The 24,625-nt window shown below is 38.1% G+C and overlaps 1 protein-coding gene across 5 annotated transcripts in view; it reads right to left on the bottom strand.

Annotated features, from left to right (window-relative positions):
• ACAP2 (ArfGAP with coiled-coil, ankyrin repeat and PH domains 2) overlaps positions 1–23,052 on the bottom strand; it is a 148,696-nt gene extending 125,644 nt beyond the window's left edge. For 4 of the 5 annotated variants that reach the window (XM_027061155.2, XM_053221034.1, XM_027061157.2 and 1 more), the window contains exon 1: positions 22,915–23,052. In XM_027061155.2, the coding sequence (XP_026916956.1) occupies positions 22,915–22,967 (53 nt within the window). In that variant the 5' untranslated portion in view covers positions 22,968–23,052. Of the gene's footprint in view, positions 1–22,238; positions 22,377–22,914 lie in introns of those variants that run through there. The other variant, XM_053221035.1, reaches the window with a different exon arrangement.
• Positions 23,053–24,625: the final 1,573 nt, after the last annotated feature.

Genomic DNA, 24,625 nt, shown 5'->3' with positions numbered 1-24,625 from the left:
TGTACAAAAAACCAAAACTCGTACAAAAAAAATAAAGCTTCCTAACTTTAAGACAGAAGAAAGAAAAGAGCATTGCATGTAAAAGGTTCAAGTGGTAACTATGGCATTGTTTAGGCGACACAAAAAATATTAGAAGACACAAGAGGAAGTAAATCAGAAGACCTTAGCAAAGCGTACCTCAAAGGCAATGTAAAGACAGAGAATTTTTGTGTATAAAAGTAAAAGTGATGAAATAAGTATCTTAGGAAGACTATTGTCAATACACTACAATAACAATAAAACGTAGCATTTGGTGGGGCAGGAACAGGTTATCTAGCAAAGTCCTATAATGACAATGGGGGTTACTGAGATGGATCTAAGGTATGACAATAATTTTGTTACTAATAAGTGAGATACAAAGGTTATCACATCACTTGCCTGGTAAAAACACCTTAATGGTTATGCACTACAAATGTAAATGATTTACTTGTTGTAGAGAGACAGAATAAGGAATGGAGTTATAGACAGCCAGTGGAAAACAGCCTTACCTAAAAGCATTAGGTTTAAAAAACCAAGGAGAGAGAGGGGCACCTGCCTGCCTGGCTTAGTCAGTTGGACATGCAACTCTTCATCTCAGAGTTGTAAGTTCAAGCCCCATGTTGGGTATAGAGATTACTTAAAAATAAAATCTTAAAAAAATAAAACTAAAAGTAAATTTTAAAACAAAGACTGAAAATCACTGTGCTTTATTACTATCTATTTATATATATTAAAAAAAGAATTCTGACACTGCTAGAGCAATAGTCCTTGAGTAAAGGTTCAGATCACAACCATCTAAAAAGGCTTTTAAAGTATCTCTGCCCCAAAAGTTATGATTCAGTAGGTCTGGATCAGAGTCCAAACAAAGGTATTATGGAAAAAGCTCCCCAGATCATTCTGATGTGCACCTCTGCTAAAAATTGCTTATTTGACCACGTGGATGGCTTTTCAAATAATCAATGAAACATTTAAAAGAAAAAGAAAACATTCTTAATATAGAGGACAAAGGCCTTGACACTAAGTCATCTGTTAACTTCCTTTCTTAGAATCAAATTCTACCTTCTAACATTATCATATTTTTACTTCAATGACCACTACCAGCACCTGTGGCCAGAATGCAGCTGCTGGATTCAAATCAAAAGGGATGCCATTGTTTATATTTCTTGGAATCATAGTAAAGCAGTACTAGTAATTCATTAATGCTGTATTCATAGGGAAGATTACACATAATTTACACAATAGCTGATTGATAAGCAAGAAATCTCCACAACAGCGTTCTACAACTCTGAGTGGTGGTTTGTTTGAATTAAAAGTTTTGTAATTTGTACAGAATTTTTCTATTGTCATAGCTAGCTTTCTTCCATAATTAAAAGATTGCAGTTTTTAAATAAATACTGTAAGAACAAGACCATTTCTTAATATTCTAAAATACTGGGTTCTTCTCAAGAGATTCAGAAACATATTCGCTAAGAATTTTTTTCTAATCAAATATTTAGAAATAAGTTTTTTTGATATATATCTCGACACTATATGTAAAGAATTCCTCTGTAAAGTAATAGAAGTTTTGAATACCAGACAATTTTCATATGTAAATTAACCCTTCTAGTTCATTTTTCAAGTAAAAAAATGAGTGTCAATGGCTATGGCTTTTTAATCTCTTATGACACAAAACACATAAAAATAGAGCAAAATATATGATGCACTCCTACATACCCATGAACTATCTAGTTTCAACAACTGAAACATGGCCATTCTTATTTCATATAGTCCTAACTGTTTCCTGTTGATATACTTTAAAGCAAATCTCAGATGTTGTATTTTATTGATCTTCAATAAGTAAAGAATTTTTAATGGAATCTCTTTATCATTATCATATATAAGAATAATTCCATCAAATATGTCATACTTTTTTCATGTTTGATTTTCCCAGATTGTCTCAAAAATTTATTTTTTACAGTTTTGTTCAAGGCTATCTCATTTTGTACCAAATTGTGATATACTAAAATATCTTGCCTCAAAAGTTAATGTTATATGAACTATCCAAATTTGAACACATCACATCTGTTTTAAGAGCTACCCACTGTTTCAATGATGATTCACCAAAATCTTTAACATGACATTAAATCTTGCATAATTTGGCCCTTATCCAAATCAAGGCCTCTGACATGACTGAGACCTCTCCTAGCTCCATAATACTAGCTCCAGTATTTTTTTAACAGCTAATTCATCCCAGTGAGAGATAATGGATTAAAAGAATCAAAAATGGGGCAGCCTTGGTGGCTCGGTCAGTCAAGTGTCCAACTCTTGATTTTGGCCCAAGTCACGATCTTACAGTTTGTAATATCGAGCCCCGAGTCGGGCTCTGCGCTGATGACACGGAGCCTGCTTCAGATTCTCTCTCTCCCTCTCTCTCTCTGGCCCCTCTCTGCTCACGCTCTTTCTCTCTCTCTAAATAAATAAACAAACTTAAAAAAAAAAAAAGAATCAAAAATATACATTCAGCTTCAGGTAATAAAAAAGCAACCCACTGCATAAACCTTGATTAGATGCTGTGGGAAAAACTTACTTATACAAGGCATTATTTGCACAGTTGGGAAAATCTGAAGATATAATTACTATTATTAGTGTTATAAATGTAGTTATGAGGGAGAATGTCCTTATTTTTAGGAGATGCATACTGAGCTTTCAAATCATTTTTTTTATGTATGTGCTATGTGTATATACATGTATGTGTGTGTGTAAGACAGAGCAAGCAAATGTGCCTAAATATTAACAAGAAATATTGTTAAACTATCCATATTACCCAAATCAATACAGATTTCATGTAATTTCTATCAAGACACCAACAGCATTTTTCACATAACTAGAACAATCCTAAAATTCATTGGAACCACGAAAGATCTCAAACAGCCAAAGCAATCTTGAAAAAGAAAAACAAAACTGGAGGTTTCACAGTCCCAAATTTCAAGTTATACTACAAAGCTGTAGTAATGAAAACAGTATGGTACTGGCACAAAAACAGACATAAAGATCAATGGAACACAATAGAAAGCCCAGAAGTAACCCACAATCATATGGTCAATTAATCTTTGACAAACAAGCCAAGAAGATACAATGGGAAAAAAGTCTCCTCAACAAATGATGTTGGGAAAACTGGACAACTACATGCAAAAGAATGAAATCAGACCACTTTCTTACACCATACACAAAAAACAAACTCAAAATGGATTAAGGACCTAAATGTGAGACCTGAAACCATAAAAATCCTAGAGGAGAACAGCAAGAGCAGCGGCAGTAATTTCTTTGACATCAGCCATAGCAATACTTTTCTAGACATGTGTCCTGAAGCAAGGGAAACACAACCAAAAATAAACTATTGGGATTATATCAACATCAAAAGCTTGTGTAGCAAAGGAAAACAGCCAACAAAACTAAAACAACCTACTGAATGGGAGAAGATACCTGCAATTGATAAAGCTGATAAAGGGTTAGTATCCAAAATATATAAAGAACTTCTACAACTCAACATCAAAGAACCGAAATAACCCAATTAAAAATGGATAGAAGACATGAGCAGACATTTCTCCGAAGAAGACATACAGATAGCCAACAAACATATGAAAAGACGTTCAACATCACTTATCATCAGAGAAATGCAAATCAAAACCACAATGAGACATCACCTCACACCTGTCAGAAGGGCTAAAATCAAAAACACAAGAAAAAACAAGTGTTGGCGAGGATGTAGAGAATAAGGAACCTTTATGCACTGTTGGTGGGAATGCAAACTGGTACAACCATTCTGGAAAATAATATGGAGATTCTACAAAAAATTAAAAATGTGGCACCTGGGTAGGCTCAGTCAGTTAAGTGTCCAACTTTAGCTCAGGTCATGACCTCATACTTTGTGAGTTCAAGTCCCACATCAGGCTCTGTGCTTTCAGTGCAGAGCTTGCTTGGAATTCTCTCTTTCTGCCCCTCCCCAGCTTGCATGCCCTCACTGTCTGAGAATAAATAAAGTTTTAAAAAATTAAAAATAGAACTACCATATGACCCAGTAATTCCACTACCCAAAGAATATAAAAACACTAATTCGAAAAGATACATGCACCCCTATGTTTATTGCAGCATTATTTACAATAGCCAAATTATGAAAGCAGCCCAAGTGTCTACTGAAGAAGATGTGGTGCATATATACAATGGAATATCATTCAGGCATAAAAAAGAGTGAAATCTTGCCATTTGCAACAACATGGATGGACCTAGAGGGTATAATGCTAAATGTAATAAGTTAGCCAAACAAAGACAAGTAACATATTATTTCACTCATATTTGGAATTTAAGAAACAAAACAAATGAAAAAAGGGGGAAAAAACAGACAAACCAAAAAACAGTCTCTTAACTACACAGACAACAAACTGATGGTGACTAGAGGGGAAGTATGGGGTGGGGGGGGGGGAATGGATGAAATAGGTGATGGGGCTTAAAGAGAACAATTAATGAGTACTGAGTAATGTATAGAATCGCTGAATCACTACATTGTATACCTAAAACTAATATGTATGTTAACTATACTGGAATTAAAACTTAACAAAAATAATATTTGCTAAAAACAAACAAAGAAAGGAAATTAAAAAGAAAGCTGTGGGGGCACAGGGTAAAGGGGAAGAATATAATGCCTCAATTTTTCACTAATATGTTTGGGGTTTTTTTCTCTACCAATAGCACTGATCATTATAAATAAAACTTAAAAAAAAAAAAAAAAGCCAAGGGGCACCTGGGTGGCTCAGGTGGTTAAGTGTCTGACTTTGGCTCAGTCATGATCTCATGGTCTGTGGGTTCGAGCCCCACATTGGATTCAGTGCTGACAGCTCAGAGCCTGGAGCCTGCTTCAAATTCTGTGTCTCCCTCCCTCCCTGCCCCTCCCCCGCTCACTCGCTCACGCACGTGCCCGCTCTCTCTCTCTCTCTCTCTCTCTCTCTCTCTCTCTCAAAAATAAATAAACATTAAAAAATATACATGTAAAGAAATAAGCATGGCTGTGTTCCAATAAAACATTAATTATAGACACTGAAATTTCTAATTTTCTGTGTCATGAAATTATCTTTTGTTTTTTTTCAACTTTAAAAATGCAAAAACTAGGGCACCTGGATGGTTCAGTCAATTAAGCATCTGACTTGGGCTCAGGTCATGATCTCACAGTTTGTGGGTTCAAGTCCCACATGGGGCACTGTGCTAACAGCAAAGGGACTACTTGGGATTCTCTCTCCTTCTCTCTCTGCCCTTCCTCCCTCCCTCCCTCCCTCCCTCCCTCACTCTCTCTCAAAATAAATAAATAAACTTTAAAAAAAAAGTTTCTCTCTCTAAAAAATATATATATGTAGAAATTAAAAAATAAAAATTAAGAATTTCAAAATAGTAACAGTAGAGTATTAAACCACAGGGCCCTTCTAAGAGTGGGATCCTCCATCACTGCACAGGTCATATAAAGTACTTCAGATGAGGGGTGCCTGGGTGGCTCAGCCAGTTAAGTGTCCGACTTCAGCTCAGGTCATGATTTCATGGTTTGTGAGTTCCAGCCCCGCATTGGGCTCTGTGCTGTCAGCTCAGAGCCTGAAGCCTGCTTCAGATTCTATGTCTCCCTCTCTCTCTGCCCCTCCCTCCCCTGCTCGCACTGTCTCTCTCTCTCTCAAAATAAATAAACATTAGGGGCACCTGGGTGGCTCAGTCGATTGAGCATCCGACTTCAGGTCATGATCTCACAGTTTGTGAGTTCAAGCCCCGTGTCAGGCTCTGTACTAACCGCTCAGAGCCTAGAGCCTGCTTCAGATTCTGTGTCTCCCTCTCTCTCTGCCCCTTTCCCCCTCTCAAAAATAAACATTTCAAAAAACTTAAAAAAAAAAAGAATTAAAAAAAATAAACATTAAAGTACTTCAGATGGCCCTAGTACATATAAGAGTACTTTGCTAGCTATCATTACATTTAAACAGTGCTCTTAGTGAACTTCTACTTGCACAATTTTTTCTATATATAATCAAATAAATATCCTTGTTCATATAACTTTGACATTTTTCTTTCATTCCTTAGAAGAATTTCCTTGATATAAAAACGTTGAAGCAAAGTATGTATTTTTAAGTTCTGAGATATTTTACTACTTTGTCCTTTGAAAAAGCTCCACCTGGGGATACCTAGCTGGCTCAGTCAGAAAAGCGTGTGACCCTTGATCTTGGGGTCGTTAGTTCAAGCCTCATGTTGGGTATAGAGATTATTTAAATAAATAAAACTTTAAAAAATCAAAAAGAAAAAGCTCTACCAAACTACACGCTTTCCAACAGTATGAGGACTATTTCCCTAAACTTTCCCCAGCAATGGGAACTCTTAAAATTGCCAGTGTGGCAGATAAAGCCTGATTGCTGTAGCTTTAAATATGCAATCTTACTGCATCTTAATGATTTCTTAGATATTTCTGGACACAATGTTCAGCAGACGGTATTTTCCAAAGATGGCGACACATGGGCATCTACAACATGATCTTGTCATTCCTCCAGCAAGATATGGAGTCTACTTCCCTACTCCCTTAAATCTGGGTGGCCCCTGTGACTGCTCTAAAAGAATATAGTAGAAATAATGTGTGTTTTCCAAACTTAGCCTTTCATTGGCATGGTAGCTTCAACTTCCTGTCTCTTAAAAATGAGCTGCCAAAGGGTGCCTAGTTGGCTCAGTAGGAAGAGCGTGCAACTCTTGATCTCAGGGCCATGAGTTGGAGCCCCACATTGGGTGCAGAAATTACTAAAATAAATAAATAAACAAACAAACAAAAATGAGCTGCCATGTAAGTGCAATTACCCTAACACTAAACGTGCTGTGAGAAGCCGGAGCCATGTGAAGAGAAAGCAGAAAGACCAAGAAGAACCAGGGCAGCAGATATGAAAGTGGATCTTACAGCCTCAGCCACCCAGCTATCAGAACATGGATCACAGATGAACCATCCAGCCAAAACCATTCCAAACACCTGACCTATACACCATGAGCAAAATAAAATGGTTGTTTTTTTTCCTAAATGGTTGGCTTGAGTAACTAAATTTTAAGTTGGTTTATTACATAGCAATAGATAAACTAGAACACGATTTTAAAGTAACCACTGACAAAAATTTTTAAATCATATATCTCCAGGGGCACCTGGGTGGTTCTGTTGGTTAAGCGTCAGACTCTTGATTTCCACTCAGGTCATGATCTCATGGTTCATGAGATCAAGCCCCATTTCGGGTTCTGCACTGACAACAAGGAATCTGCTTGGGATTCTCTCTCTCTGTCCCTCCCCCCAACTTAAGTTGTTTCTTAAACAAACTTTAAGAAAAAAAAAGGCTCATATATCTCCAAATAAGTATGTACTTTAAAAGTTACCTTAGAAAAACACACTTATTCCAGTGATTTCTCAACTGTTATAACATCTTAACAATTATAGTTACTAAGGAGCTTTAGTTACATTTTTTTTTTTTCAAATATCTCATTCTGATTCATGTGATCCAGGGACAACAGTTTCAAAAAGACTTGGATTTTATAAGTAGACATTCAACTGAAAAATTAAGAGTTTATCAAGGTGACAGGATATGACACATTTATTAAATTTTCTATACATGTGCAACAAGACTTAATTCTCTAAATAGTTCAGTTTGCTAAATTATAGTATCTCCTTAGAAACCCCCACATATAAATATGTTGGTAACCTAGAAAGAGACTAGTCAGAGTCCCTTAAAAACTCTGACAATCCCTTAAAAACCTGACAATCTTTAGGTCCTTTAGAGGACCTAAAGAGTTTGGTTTGACTTAATTACTACATTGGAAAAGAAAATTTAAACAATTCATATATTACTTACAGTTTTGCAATTCATCAATAGTACAGTAACAAAAATGTTCTAAAATAAAAATTAGAGTATGTTATGTGAAAATGAAGAATATAAGACTATTTTATGAAAGTAATTTTGGCAATAAATGTCTGTAGCCTAGGGGCTCCTTGGTGGCTCAGTTGGCTAAGCGCTGGACTCTTGATTTCGGCTCAGGTCATGATCTCACGGTTCATGGGATCGGGTCCCCCAATGGGCTCTGTGCTGACTGTGGAGCCTAGTGGGGATTCTCTCTCTCCTTCTCTCTCTGCCCCTTCCCTGTCATGTGCACACACTCTCTCAAAATAAATACATTTAAACAAAAAGTCTGTAGCCTAACACTTGTGTTCAAGGAAGTGTGCTGAGTTAAAGAATACAAAGACACCAGAAGCCTCTATTACCAGAGAGTTTATGTATAATCTAAAAAGGAGTGTGAGATGTGACCATATCAGTTTGCAAAGTAAAATTACAAAAGGCTGCACAGAAGTGCCAATTCTGCTTACTGGCTCCAGCTGGGTGTTTATCTCAAACTCAACAAGTACAAAAATTAAATTCTTGATTTTTTACCCAAAACCTGTTCTTCCCTTGCCTTCCCCTTATCAGTAAGCAATACCCCTACTCACACAGTTGCTAAAGCCAAAAACGTCACATTTATTCTTCTAATTTCCTACAAAAAATTCAACAGCAATTCTTATTGATTCTACCACAAAAATTATCTCCACTCTCTACCAAATTATCTCTTGCCTGGCCTAGCCTAATAACTAGTTTCCTGCAATGACTTCCCTAACTGGTGTCTCTATAGTCACTTCTGCCTCTTTACAACTCACTTCCCAAACAGTAGTCAAAATATTTTTAAAATATAAGCCTTATAATTGCTCACCACTGCTAAGAGATTTCTAATGGCTTCCTATCCCACTATTCATAAAATCCAAACTTCTTTCTATGGATGAATTATAAGGCCTAACATGATCTGATCCCTGCTATCTCTCTGAACTTATCTCCTACCACTCTTCCCCTTGCTCACTCTGCTCCAACCCACACTAGCCTTCTTTTTGCTCCTTGAAAATCAAGTTCCTTCCCACCTCAAGGCGTCTGATCTACAGTCCTCTCCCGCCCTCTGGCCCCCACCCTAGCACCAGTGACCCAAATTATTGACCCATATGTCTTCTTATTGTAGAAAACAACCAAACTTCATTGGCTTCCTGATGAAAACACTACATCACCACCTATGAATATTCTTGTCAAAAATGTTCAAACTGAATCTATCCAGAGTAAACAATCAGAAAATTCAGAATGTGGGATATTCTACAAGACAATTTGCCTACACTCTTCAAAAAAGTAAGTAACATGAGATTATTAGCTACCATATTATCTATACTCCAGAAAAGTGGGGGACCAACATATCCAAAACAGATATAAGCAATAAGTGTTACGCTATAACATCTTGATAAAACATATGATACAACCATATTTTAATCATAAAATCTTTCTAGCAATATTGAAAATTTACAACATAGCACTAAATAAAAAAAAAAATACCAAAACTGCCAAAAATTTGCAATATGATTATAAGGTAATACAAACTGCAAGAGTTGAGACTTTTGGGGATGTTAGGATGGGGTGAATATATTTTGCATGTAGGGGTGCCTGGGTGGCTCAGTTGGTTGAGCATCCGACGTCGGCTCAGGTCATGATCTCACGGTCTGTGGGTTCGAGCCCCACATCGGGCTCTGTGCTGACAGCTCAGAGCCTGGAGCCTGCTTCCAATCCTGTGTCTCCCTCTCTCTCTGCCCCTCCCCCACTCTCACTTTGTCTCACTCTGTCTCTCAAAAATAAATAAATGTAAAAAAAAAAAACAACAACTTTAAAATATATATATATATATATATTTTGCATGTAGGTGAGAGGTGAATCTTTGAGAGCCAGAGGGAGGAATTATGGTAGATGTAATAATGGTCCGCTAAGGATATCAACATCCTAATCCCCTAAACCTATAAATAAAGATGAAAATAAATAAAGCTGTAAAGATGAATTAAAGCGGCACATAGAATTAACACTGATAATCACCTATGGATAAAGAAGATATTATGTGTGTGTATAAACACACACACACACACACACACACACACACACAAATGGAGTATTACTCGGCAATCAAAAAGAAGAATGAAATCTTGCCATTCGCAACTACGTGGATGGAACTGGGAGGGTATTATGCTAGGTGAAAATTAGTCAGAGAAAGACAAATATCACATGACTTCATTCATATGAGGATTTTAAGACACAAAACAGATGAACATAAGGGAAGGGAATCAAAAATAATAAAAAAACAGGGAGGGGGACAAAACATAAGAGACTCTTAAATATGGAGAACAAAGGGTTACTGGAGGGATTATGGGAGAAGGATGGGCCAAATCAGTAAGAAGCATTAAGGCATCTACTCCTGAAATCATTGTTGCACTATATGCTAACTACCTTGGATGCAAATCTAAAAAATAAATTAAATTAAAAAAAATTTTTTTAAAAAGCATTGACAATCATGTAATTTGGGATGGAGAGATTATCCTGGAATTATCAAAGCAGGCCCAACATTATTACCACAAGGGTCTTTATAAAGTGAAAGAGGGAGGCAGAACAGAGAGTGCCCCAGTAATTGCTGGCTCTCAAAATAGAAGGGTGTCATGAGCCAAGCAATGTGGACAGCCTGTTGATACTAGGAAAGGTAAAAAAAAAAAAAAAAATTCTCTTCTAGACCTTCTAGAAAGGAATGCAATCCTGCCAACACCTTGACTTTTGCCAAGTGAGACCTGTATTGAAAGGAACGTTAAGATAATGAATTTCTGTTGTTTTAGGCCACTACATTTAGGATAATTTGTTAGAGCAGCAATAGGAAACTAATAACACTTATTCCACCATTGAACTAAGATGATCATCTGCTACTCTACCTACAAAGGAAAGAGTGAATGCTCTATAGAGAATGATAACATCACCCAGAGCATTTACAATTTTTTATATAGAATGTACAGCATTAAATCAAATTGCTGGCCCACTAAAACAAAAGTAAAGAAGAAAGAAAGAATAAAAAACAAATAGAAATAGACACACAGATGAACTAAATATTGGTTTCATAAGATACTAAAAGTAGCAATAATATATTCATGAAGCCTGAGAAAAATATTCAAGAAACAGATGAAAAGGTGGCAATTTTCACCAAAGAAGAATCTATAAAAAATAAAACCAAATGAAATTTCTACAAGTGGAAAACACAATTGAAGAACTATACAAATAGGTTTAACAGCAGATTATACACAGTAGAAGATGAGCTTAAAAAACAGGAATATAGATCAATAGACAATATTCTACTTTTCTGTGAAGTGTATCCTTTCAGAAAATAATGAGACATGAAGGACACAACAAAAGACTCTAACATATATGTAACTGAGTGTCAGAAGGAGAGAAAAAAGTAAAGCAGAAGCAGGAAATATTTAAAGAGGTAATAGCCAGGAATTTTACAAACTGATGAAAGACATACCCTGCAAACCCCACCGTATACTGAATGAAGAAACTACAAGCCTCAAACAGGATGAATAAAACAGAAACTACACCTACATACATGATAGTAAAATTGCTGAAACCAGTCAAAGAAAAAGAATCTTAAAAACAGCAGAGGAAAAAAAGACACATTATCCTCAAAAGAGCAACAAAAAGACTAATAAAACTTGTAACATAAATAATAAAGGCAGAAAAAGCAAACAAAAGACAATGAAATGACATTGTTCCAAAAAAAAAAAAAAAAGCCAACTTACTATTCCATGCTTTGGGAAATAGCCTTCCAACATCAAAGAAAAACAAAGTCACTTTCAGACAAAAACTGAGATAACTCTTAGCCAGCAGATAAACCCTAAAAGAAATACCAAAGGATGCCTTCAAATTAAATGATATATGTGCTAGGAAGTATGTTGGTTTATCCGTACAAAACTATTACCTGAAAATAACCAATAAAATCTAGTCTCTTTATTATTATTAGTGTAATACATTGACTCAAAAATCCAAAGAGGTGGATTCCCAACAAGCAGAAAACTGGGAATCAAAGTAAAACCATAAAGCAACAAGTTAACCATTAAAAAAAAAAAAAAAAAAAAGATCAACAGGAAGTTTTGTTTATTTAAAAATGAACACAATTCTGGCTAGAACTACGAAAATTAAATGGTTAGCTCCATTGATTTTAATTTTGCATTAGTATACACACTTTGCACACATCTTGTCTAAAAGGGACTCTAAAATACATAAAGTTAAATCCTGTATACTAATTGTCTGAGTACCCTCTCTACTTACCGCCTTTCAATTGAACTGTTTTACCGTGTACTGCACTGCATTTTTTTATCAGTGAAAATTTTTATATTTAAATTTGAGTATGTCTGGGGCATCACAGAAAATATAAAAAATGTAAAGGGAAAACTAACTATATTTCATTAAAGAATCCTGACTTTTTTTTTTTTAAGTAATCTCTCTACCCAATGTGGGATTTGAACTTACAACCCTGAGATCAGAGTCGCATCCTCCACTGACTGAGCCAGTCAGGCACCCCTTATTCAAAATACAAATTACTACAGGATTATAATCTAGTCAACTCTTTCTGTGAGAATTCTTCATCTCTGGAATAGGAATAGTGATATAGTCATTTAACTCACATTGCTTCTCATCTAACTTCCAGATCCTTCCAGAGATATAATTCAAAGGAAATAGACTTCTGGTAATCTCAAATAAACATATATTTCCTCACAGTAGTTTTCTTCCATGACTTCTCAGTTTACTTATCCTTTGCTCTGACAGCATTTCAGTTGTAAATCTTTAAGGCATTGTGTCTTCCATTTTGTTTTTTTTCCCTCCTCTTCTTTTGCTCACTCTACCTTCTTAAATACTACAAACATAAAATCTATAAATGGCTCTTTTTTAACACCTTTACTGGTCTCCTTTTAAAAGGTAAGTGAAGTTTGCCCATCTATTTATAGTCTTTCATTATCCACAACACAGATGATTTTCTTTTTTTAAATTTTTTTAATTTTTTTTTTCAACGTTTATTCATTTTTGGGACAGAGAGAGACAGAGCATGAACGGGGGAGGGGCAGAGAGAGAGGGAGACACAGAATCGGAAACAGGCTCCAGGCTCTGAGCCATCCGCCCAGAGCCCGACGCGGGGCTCGAACTCACGGACCGCGAGATCGTGACCTGGCTGAAGTCAGACGCTCAACCGACTGCACCACCCAGGCGCCCCACAGATGATTTTCATACATACAAGTAACATGTCTAATTCTTCATGCATTCTAGACACTCCCAACTGATAGTTTATTTCCACATAGGAAAGCCAGCATCTTTAACTAAATCATCAAACTTCCTTTCAAGGATACAAAAGAGGAAAGGGAATTACCATTATTAAGTGGGTTCCTCCCTATCTACTTCTATGAAATACAGTATTATTCTTATTCATGGAGGCTGAGAAAAATTAAGAAACCTACCCAAAGGTTCTCACTACCAATAAGTGAAAAAGAAGTCAAACAGATCATCTGCTTTTAGAGTTTATATACTTGATCCATATTCACTACCCTAAATAAGTGTTCTCAGTACAAATTATGCTTTGCCCTATCAACGGCACAGAAACTTCCAGTTAAATACTGCAGGTTAGATACACACCCATTTACCTCCATTTTCTCCAAAGTCCAATTAAAATGACAGGAAAAAAAAATTTTTTAAGCACTAATCCACAAAGACAAAAAAGAGAAGCAATAACAACAGTAGCAACACAATTCTGGCAACTGAAAGGCAGATAAAAAGAACAGTAACTCACTTAGACCAGAGTCTAAGTCTTCAAAGTGCACTGGTAAAGCCAATTTGAAGCCAGAAGATTCACAATACAGAATCCCAAAATAGTTACTGAATATATGTTGAACAATGATCATGAGCAGCTTTCATGTGCTTACCGACCATATGTATATCTTATGTTTATCCAAATCTTTTGCCCATTTTTAATTAGGTTATTTGCTCTTATTGTTGAGTTGTAGAGTTCTTTATATTCTTTGGATACAAATCCCTTACATGATTTGCAAATATTTCCTACCACTCTAAAGGTCGAAGGTTGTCTTTTCACATTCTTGATGTGTCCTTTGAAGCACGAAAGTTTTAAATGTTGATGAAATCAAATCTGTCAATTTTTTCTTTAGTTGCTTGTAGTTTAGGCATCATATCTAAAAAACCATTGCTTAATTCAAGGCCACAAACATTTACTTCCATGTTTTCTAAGAATTTTATAGTTTTAGCTCTTATATTTAGGTCTGTGATCCATTTTGACCTTATTTTGCATATGATGCAATACAGGGGTCTAAATTCATTCTTTTACATGTAGGTATCCAGTTGTTCCAGCACCATTTGTTTAAAAAGTTATTCTTTCTTCACTGATTATACTGGAGCCCGTGTCAAAACCTGGTTTACCATAAATGTAAGGGTCTCTGGACTCTCAATTCTATTCCATTGATTTATATATATCTTGCTTTAATGCTAATACCACACTGTCTTGATTACAATAGCTTTGTAGTGTTTCTTTTTCATTCATTCATTCATTCATTCATTCATTCATTCATTTATTTATGAGAGAGACAGACAGAGTATGAGCCAGGGAGGGACAGAGAGAGAGGGAGACACAGAATCTGAAACAGGCTCCAGCTCCGAGCTGTTAGCACAGAGTCCAACACGGGTCTCAAATTCACACACCACCAGATCATGACCTGAGCCAAAGTCAGACACATAACTGACTGAGCCACCCAGGTGCCCTAGCTTTGTAATGTTTTTAAACTGGGAAGTGAACCCTCCAATTTTGTTCTTCTTTTTCAAGATTGTTTTGTCTATTCTGGGTCACTTGCATTTCCATATGAATTTTAGGATCAGCTTACCAATCTTCACAGAAATTAGCTAAAATTTTGATAGAGGTTGTGTTTAGTCTGTAGATCAATTTGGGATATTGTAATCTTAATAATATTAAGCCTTCTGATCCATGAACATGGAATATCTTTCCATTTATTTAGGTCTTTCAGTGTTATTATATGGTTTTCAGTGTTTAGTCTTATACTTCGTTGGTTAAATTTATGTTCATGCATTTTATCCTTTTTTGATGCCACTGTCAAATGGAATGATTTTCTTTGCTAGTACACAGAAATACAAATGACTTTTGTACACTGACCTTACATCCTGCAGCCTTAATGAACTTACTAGTTTCAACTGATTTTGGTAGATTCCTTAAGATTTTCTATATACAAGATATATAATCTAAGAGTAAAGACAATTTTACTACCTTTTTTTTTTTAAGAGAGAGCATGTGTGAGCGGGGTAGGGGCAGCAGGAGAGGGAAAGAGAATTTTAAGCAGGCTCCATGCCCAGCACAGGGCCCAAGACAGGGCTCGATCCCAAGATTGTGAGATCACGACCTGAGCTGAATCAAGAGTTGGATGCTTAACTGACTGAGCCACCCAGGTGTCCCACTATTTCTTTATTTATATAGATGCCTTTTATTTTTCTTTCCCACCAAATACTCTGGTTATAAACCCCACTACATTGTGGAACAGAAGTGGACAGACTTTTGTTCATGGCCGTAAGGGAAAACTTTTAGTCTTTCACCCTTAAGTATGATGTTAGCCAGGAATGTTTCATAGATATCCTTTACCAAGTTAAGGAAGTACTCTATTCATGCTTTATTATTTTCACCATGAAAGTATTTTCACCAGGAAAGTGTGTGGGATTGCCAAATACTTTTTCTGTACCCATTAAAATGATTACAGAGGTGCCTGGGTGGCTCAGTTGAGTGAGCAGTCAACTCCATTTCGGCTCATGTCAAGATCCCAGGTTCGTGGGTTCAAGCCCCATATCAGGCTCCATGGTGAATGTGGAGCCTGCTTGAGATTCTCTCTCCCTCTCCCCCTCTGCCTCTCTCCCTCACTCACACTCTCACTCTCTCTCGCTCAAATAAAAAAAAAAAAAAAATACATAGTTTTTGCTCTTTATTCTACCAATGTGGTATATTACATTCACTGATCTTTGCATTCCTGGATAAATCTTACTTGGTCATGATATACAATCCTTTTTATATATTGCTATATTGGGTTTGCCAATATTTTATTAAGGACTTTTATAACTATTTATAAGGGATATCAGTCTGTTGTTTTCTTGTGGTATCTTTGGCTTTGGTAGCAGGGTAATACTAGCCTCACAGAATTACTTGGTCTGAGTGACACCTCCTCTTCTATTTCATTTAAAAAGTTTGTAAAAGAGTATTGTTAGTCACCTTTAAACACTTGGAAGAAATCTTTGGTAAGGCCATCTTGGCCTGGGCTTTTCCTTTGGGGAAGCTTTTTGATTAATAATTCAATCTCTCTCTCTCTCTCTCTCTCTCTAACTCTATTTAGATTTTCTATTTCTTCTTGAGTTGCTTTCAGTAGATTGCATCTTTCTAGGAATATATCCATTTCATCTAGCTTAACTTGTTAACTTGTTAGAATTATTTACAGTGTTCTCTTATAACCCTTTCTGTTTCTGTAGGACAAAGCAATAGCCTCCCTTTCGTTCCTGAATCTAGCAGTTTGAGTCTTCTTTTTTCTTGGTCAGTCTAACTAAAGACTTGTCAATTTTACTGATCTTTTTGAAAAACTAACTTTTGGTTTCATGACTTTTTCTATTGTTCTTTGAGTCTCAACTTTCATTTATTTCTGCTCTAGTCTTCTTTATTTCCTCCATCTGCTTTGAAATCAGTTTGCTCGAGATGGATGGTTTGATCACAGGTATTTACAGGTATAAATGTCCCTCTAGGCACTGCTTTAGCTGCATCCCATAAGCTTTGGTATGTGGTTTTATTTTCATTTGTCTAAAGTATTTCCTAATTTCCTTTATGATCTCTTCTCAAATCCATTGGTTATTTTGGAGGATGTTACTTAATTTCCACATATTTGTGAATTTTTCAGATTTTCTTCTGTTACTGATTTCCAATTTCATTTCATTGTGGTCAAAGAACATATTTTGTATGGTTTCAAAACTTTCAAATTTACTGAAGCTTGTTTAATAGCCTAACATATAGCCTATGCTGGAAAATGTTTCACGTGTACTTGAGAAGAATGGGAATTCTGCTTTTGTTGCATGACATGTTCTATAAATATCTATTAATTACATCTATTATAATTATACCTATTATATAGCCATTTATTATATATCTATTATTATCTTGTTTGTTTATACTGTTGTTCACATCTTCTATTTCCTTGTTGATCTTCTGCTTAGTTGTTCTACCCATTATTGAAAGTATTTAGAGTTGCCTGGGTGGCTCAGTCCATTAAGTGTCCAACCTTGATCTTGGCTTAGGTCATAATTTCACAATTCATGCATTCAAGTCCCACATCGGGCTCTGCACTGGCAGCATAGAGCCTGCTTGCGATTCTGTCTCCCTCTCTCTCTCTCAAAAATAAAATAAACATTAAAAAAATATATATTTATGTCTCCAACTCTCTATTTGTTCCTTCAATTCTGTCAATTTTTGCTTTATGTATTTTGGTGCTCTGCTAAATGCATGTTTGTAGGTGTTATGTCTTCCTGATGGATCGACTATTTTATTATTATAAAAGGTCCTTTATCTTTAGTAATTTTTGTCTTAAGATATATTTTAGCTGACATTAGTATAGTCATTCCAGCTGTCTTTTGAGTATTGTTTGAATGAGTTATCTTTTTTGTCCCTTTACTTCCAATCTTTTTGCAGCTTTGAATCTAAAGTATGCTTTTGTTCTAACTTTTTCAAACATATATTTTTGAGAGACAGAGAGAGACAAAGCATGAGCAGGGGAGGGGCAGAGAGAGACAGAGCCACAGAATCCAAAGCAGGCTGCAGGCTCTGAGCTGTCAGCACACAGCCCAAGGCAGGGCTCAAACCATCGAACAATGAGATCATCGAATCATGAGTTGGGGGCTTAACCGAACTGAGCCACCCAGGCACCTCTAAAGTATGCTTCTTATATGAGTTTGAGCCTCACATTGGGTGTGATTACTTAAAAATAAATAAATAAAAATAAACGGTTGTTAAAGAAAAAACTAAAGTATGTTTCTTGTAAACAGATATAGTTGGATCATCACTGAAATTTTATATAAGAAAAAGTTTTAAAGAAATTAGGCCAAAATGCATTAAAAAGGCATACCCTCTTCTGAAATTGAAGAAACTACTGCAAAGACAAAATATTCAAGAGCAGTCAGTAAATTTCTGAAAAAAAAAAAAATTACGGTAAACTTGTCCCACCAGATATCATAACAGACTATAAAGTATTGTAAATATTGACATTTGAAAAATAGATAAATACATTAGTGAAAAGGAGTAGAATACAGAAAAATACATATGTATGTATGTAATATTAAATCAAGAGGGAGAAAATTATTCAATAAAAGGTGTTAGGACAAGTGGCTTCCATTAGGAAGGAAAGAAAAGTAGATGATCTCTCAAAACTAAAATCCAGTTGCATTACATAAAACTAAAAATTACTATAAAATGATAGAAAATATCCTATAAATAATAATGGGATAGGGGAGACTTTTCTAGGCAATACACAAAAGTCAGTTTTTAAATTTCTGTATGATAACAAACATCATAAACATACTTAATGCAAATTTAATTAATGCAGCTAATTAATGCCTGTAACTTGAGAGAGAGCACAAGAGTGAATTCACTTCCAGGGCCACCATTTGAAAATCTACCTTTAAGAAAGTGAATTTACGGGCACCTGGGTGGCTCAGGAGTTTAGGTGTCCAACTCTCGATCTCAGCTCAGGTCACGAGAGTGTGGAGCCTGCTTGCAATTCTCTCTCCCTCTCTTCAGACCCCTCCCCCACTCGCACCTGCATGCATGAGCTTTCTCTCTTTCAAAATAAATAAACATTTTTTTAAAAAGTGAATTTAACTTCTCAAAAGATTGAGTTTGGGATTTTTTTATTTTAAAAATGAGGATAATTCCTACCTCACAATATATTTTAACATTCAGTGAGAGAATAGCTATAAAAGCATGAAATCTGGCATATTATAGAAGCTTGTTCTTCCTTAGTTCAACTTAAGTTGGTATTACATCAAATGAATTACAACCTGCAATGGGGAACAGCAGGATTCCTGTATTTTGGTTCATGATAAAACTACTTTATAATTAATTCCATTCTATTGTGTCTGAAAGAAAACACATTTCCCCTCATCCCTCGCCCACTATATTTGCCGTGTGTAAAGTGTCAGTTGTTAAGAGTGGATCTGTTTCAAAGATGGAAGGTAAAGTGGCAATGCAGCCAGGATTGGCACTAGTTTAAGAGCAAAACATAACTAATACATATATAATTACATCTTATGTCAATGTCTTTCACCCATTAAAACCTTTCTCCACAAAACATCTTTTTTAAGATGGTTTTCCTAAGTTCTTCCAACAAGGATCACATCTGAAATAGAAACTACAAATGGAAAATCTTCAGAATGGTGCACAATAAACACCGGCTAGGATAAAACATAAATGTATCAGGTAAAGACTAAAGTTTTAAAGACTTGCTAATGCCAATATTTTTACATTTGAACACTGGTTAGAACAAAAATGCTTCAGAATTCAGAAAGCGCAAATTCATTCAACTTTTTGTTTCAAACAAAATATTCACTTCCTGCATGAACCATAATATGTTTAAGTAAAGGAAAAGCACAATTTTTATTAAAATTTTAAAGAGCAACTACACAAAAATTTAGGGTCCAAACAAATTCAAACTTCTTCAAGATATGTTGGTCAAGATGGAAAATTCCCACTTAAAAAAAAAAGTACACTTAAACGTGTACTTTCTTGTAGAGTTTTAGATGAACAAGATTTTGACCTTTAGACTGGTTTTTAAAAAACTAAAAAGGGAATTTTTATTTACACAAAATTACACAATGAAATGTGCCCTCCAATCTAAAAACAAAACCAAAAAAATGCGCTTTGGAATGTAAAAGTAACCATTGGCTTTGGCTCTATTCAAATTACTAAAGACAACGTTGCAATAGTAACATCCTCTCCCTACTTCAACCAATCCCCCCACTATTTTCCTTATCAACTTAGCAAGAAAATTAATGTTTACACTTGAACACTGATGACATTTTTCTTCAGCAAGATCTGCCTTCTGCATCAATTCTATAGCATCCCAGGTAGTTATGTCTCCACGCCAGACTTAAATGCCATAAGGTTCGTTTGTGAAGGTGCGCCTGGATGGCTCAGTCAGTTAAGAATCCAACTTCAAATCAGTTGTGATCTCCCAGTTCATGGGTTCAAGCTCCACATCAGGCTCTCTGCTGTCAGGGCGGAGCCTGCTTCAGATCCTCTGCCCCCCACCCGAGCTCATGCTCTTGCTCTCTCTCTCAAAAATAAACATTAAAAAAATATGTATATTTTTTTAAGATTCACTTGTGAAGGAAAATAAAAGTAAGAATCAGTTTTAAAAAAAACAACACAACAGATCAGGACACTACAAGGAATAAATAGTGTAGCTGCCTTACTATGAGAAAACAAAAATGAAAGAAAAGAAGCCCAGCCCTCACAAACCTAGTATGAAAGATTCAATATATCACCCACAACATGCACAATACTCTTAAAAGTCAAGTTTCTCTTATACATAAAGCATATGAGTAAAAGACTCTAAAATATTCTTTTCAAATGCTATACAAACTTCATACTAATGGGGTTATAGAAAGACTGGAAAAATTAGGAATGTGAATGATGAGACTTTTACTTCTCAGCATACTTCCCTCTTTTGCAAATCTAATCTAGTTCCAAAAATGTATACCAGATATTGGAGTTCTTTGAATCTTGATTTCTCTTCCCAATTTGCAGCCAACAATAACTGGAATACTGGAAGCAACTCTTGAAAAATCTCTAATATTTAATTAAAATTGAACAGACATTATATTCAAGTTTAACAAAATTCACTATAATATTCCATACAACTTAATCAGTATCTTTCCCTCTTATTTTATATCCTTTGATTTCAAAAACAGAGACATCACATGGTCTATGAACAAAACCAGTGGCTACAAGTATTTCCATATCACTTCTCTCAACTTTTTTTAAAACATCGAACTTAAAATGTGAAATAAATTGAGCACACAGCCACATTCTCCAGAGGGAAAACCCTGTTACTTCATTAAAAAAAAAAAAAAAAGTTGGGGCACCTGGGTGTCTCAATCTGCTAAGCTTCCAATTGTTGATTTCTGCTCAGCTCATGATCTTGTGGTTGGAGGGATCCAGCCACACTTGGAGGCCTGCACTGACAGCAAGTAGCCTGCTTGGGATTCTCTCTCCCGCCCCCCCCTTCCCCTCCCCTGCTTGTGTGCTCATGCTCTCTAGCTCTCTCTCAAAATAAATAAACTTAAAAAAAAAAAAAAAGGCTGAGTCATATAAATAAAATTCACAAAAAGCAGAGTATTCTGAGGTACACTTCAAAAATTACTTCATTCGCCACAGTCTGGACTGTAACCTACAGAGCTGTCCTAAGCAACCCATGTGTGTCTCCTCCGGGACCTTTATTCACACGGAGCATAAAACTTTTAAAAACTAATACCAACAATAGCAATCAAACCAGATGCAGCTTTTTACAAGCAACAGCCCTAGCCCTAAGCTCCAAATAAAATTAACACTCCTCCCCCGCCAAAAAAAAAGCAAAAGTCAAAACAAAAACACGTTCTTAAATTTTCTCTTAGACGTAGGAGTTCCTTAGTTTTACAATTCTTTTTCTTTGCTTTTCACTGAAAAGAGAATGGGAAATCAGTGATAAGAACGAACAGTGAGTTCCCAGGAGAAGGATACAAGAATTTACAATGAGGCTTGGCCTAGAGATCATCGGGCACACACACACCAATGCTCAGGGAGCGCTTTCAAGAAATGTCAGTGTCTAACTCAAGTCTATGGCCGCATTTTTTTTTTTAAGGCCTAAGGACAGCCTTATAAATGGCCATAAAATACAATCTATCAAAACTATTCTCCAAAAACAATTAAGAGTGTCCTAGGATGCCCGGAACGTCAAGAACAAGTACTTTGGACGCCCTCGGGACTGCCGCCTCTCACATGGGAAGCAGGCCAGCCCATGTGAATCGGAGTGCCACCACGTCGGTTTACGTGACAGATCCACTGGGAGCATCCGAGTGTGATCCGGGGCCCTCCCGGACGGACGCTGCTGGAAGAGGAACACACATGCAATCTTCAGGGCCCTCCTACTTCCGTTCTCAAAACAGAAATGCACTGTTTCTCTTAGTCCTCAGCCCTCAGCCCAGTACCTCTCGACAGCGGGGAGAGCTCAAGTGGAAAGAAAAGCAGACCGTCTCGCCTCAGGGTGCGTAGAATGCGGGTTGGTCAAAGCCCTCCCGCCCCCAACTCCGGTGCAAATCCACCGCCAGCGCCTCCCGGAGCGCCCCCCTGGCAGGGGACACGCAAGCAGCAGCAGTCCCAGTTCGCCCCACTCCTTCCTCCCCGGGGTAAGGGGGAGCGGAAAAGCGCAAAGAGGAACTAAGTGAACTGCAAGAGGGTGCCGGGCAAGCTCCTCAACGAGGGGGTGGGGTGGGAGTGGAAACGAAGAAGGAGCGGAAGGAAGGGGAAAAGAGCAGCAAGAGGAAGGGGACGAGAGCGCGCGCCCGCAAAGGGCACGAGTCTCCGGGGACGCGGCTGCACCCTGGTTCCTCGAAGCGGACGGTGCTCCCGGCGTCTGGGGCGCTCCTCCCCAGGGCAGAGGGTGAGGAAGCGGGACGAGGGGGCGACGTCCCCCTCCCGGCCCAGCCTCAGCCCTCAGCAAGGGTCGGTTGGGGCTGCAGTGCCCTCGCCGGGTCCGAGCTGCGACAACGGCCGCTGGCCTCGTCGGAAGGCGCGGACTGCAGGGCCCTCGGGCCTGCTTTCACGCCCCCACCCCGGGGGGAGGCAGCTCCGGGGTGACGGCCTCTGGGCGGCCTCGCCAGTTACCTGAAGCGGGGCGAGTCCTTCAGACACTCTTCGAAATCCACCGTCATCTTCATCCTGCCTCCGCCTCGCCTCGCAGGCGGCGCGAGAAGAGCCGAGGGAGCCGCGGGAGCGGCTGCGCTGGGGACAGACAGCTACGGCTGGCGCACGGCCGCGACTAGCGCTGCGCGGAGCTGCGGAGGGCGCCTCGCCCGCTGGTCATAGCAGCCGCGAAGACGGTGGCGGCAGCGGCGGCTCGTCAGGCCCCAGTCCGGCCCCTCTTCCTCCCGCCCCCAGCTGAGCGGCGGCCACAGGGAAACCGCCCGGGAGTGACAGCCTCCGCCAGCCAGCCACGAAGCCGGCGGCCAATGGGAGGGGCTTCCGGAAGCACCGCCTGCGGGCGCTCCGGCAACACACCTGAGCGACGGCAGCTCGAGCCAATGAACAGCGCGACCGTGGGTGCCTCCTTGCCACAAGCGTCCCCGAGGGCCAACCGGGAGGCGCAGGAGTCGTTAGGCGGGACGCACCGGTTGCTGGGAGGCCAGCAGCTGAGGCTTCTTGGGAAGGAAGTCACGTGGGTGCGCGCCGCGCTTCCCTCGGAGCCTCCGCCTCTTCTCCGGCTTCTCAGCCCCGCCCTGCTGAGCTGCCAACGCGGAGGAGCCGCCGCCTGCAGGTCTGAGGAAGGAGAGTTGCTTTTCAAGGCAGCTTTGGCAGAAATCTGTAGAGGCTGGGAGTAGAATAACCGAAGGAAGAGATAGGCTAAGCCACCACTTTCTTTCCGTTTAGAGAAACTGAGGTCAGGAGAGGAGCGAGGGTAGCTTTAATGATAAAATCCGTCTTTCACTAACTAAATTCACCTTGTAATAACTTGGAAATAGCTCCCACGTATATCTTCTCATATAACTAAGAGACTACTTCCTGAAGGAGCTGGCATTTGGGGTGAGCATCGAAAGGTTCAGAAGGATTCCGACAGGTAGAAGTAGGTCGTTTCGTATGGAGAAAAGCTTTCAAAACCGCTGGACACATTTCTCCTTACTGACACTTTTCTCTCAGTAGCTTTCACCAGTTCAAAGATGATAGGGTTCTGAAAATCAGGCTCACTTCCTCCAACTTGCAACACCTGCCCACCGATCCACGATTGATTTGGAGCCGTGCAAGATATGCATCGCCTGATCCAACCAGGCAGGTATTTCTGATTTTAAAATGCCATTGACTGGGGAAAAAAAGGATACATTATATTTAAATGTAACCCAACCTAAAAAGTATAAGTGTATCCATGAAAATGCAACAAAAAGAGACACCTGGGTGGTTCAGTGGGCTGAGTGTCCAGCTTCGGCTCAGGTCATTGATTTCAGGGTTCCTGGGTTCCAGCTCCACCTTGTGCTCTGTGCTGACAGCACAGAGCCTGCTTGGGATTCTGTCCCCTTATCTCTCTGCCCACCCCCCCAAAAAAATGAATAAACATTTTAAAAAAAATTTTTTAATGCAACATAAATGTTGTAACAGCATAGTGGCTGTGAGCGAGAGTCTGGAGGCAAACTTCCTGGATTTATCTCCTGTCCTTCTTATACTGCCAAATGAAGGTAACACCACTGATCTGATAGAGTTGCCCTGAAGCTGAAATAAGAACTCTAAAGACAAAATCCAGTGCCACATAGTAACCATTCAGTAAATGTTGGCTATTATCATAATTGTACCACTTTCTTCTTCGGTGCCTTAATCAAAGTTTAAATGT

The sequence above is a fragment of the Acinonyx jubatus genome, chromosome C2, assembly GCF_027475565.1.
Source record: "Acinonyx jubatus isolate Ajub_Pintada_27869175 chromosome C2, VMU_Ajub_asm_v1.0, whole genome shotgun sequence".
Classification (NCBI taxonomy): domain Eukaryota; kingdom Metazoa; phylum Chordata; class Mammalia; order Carnivora; family Felidae; genus Acinonyx; species Acinonyx jubatus.
This window is presented reverse-complemented; position numbering and strand designations above follow the sequence as displayed.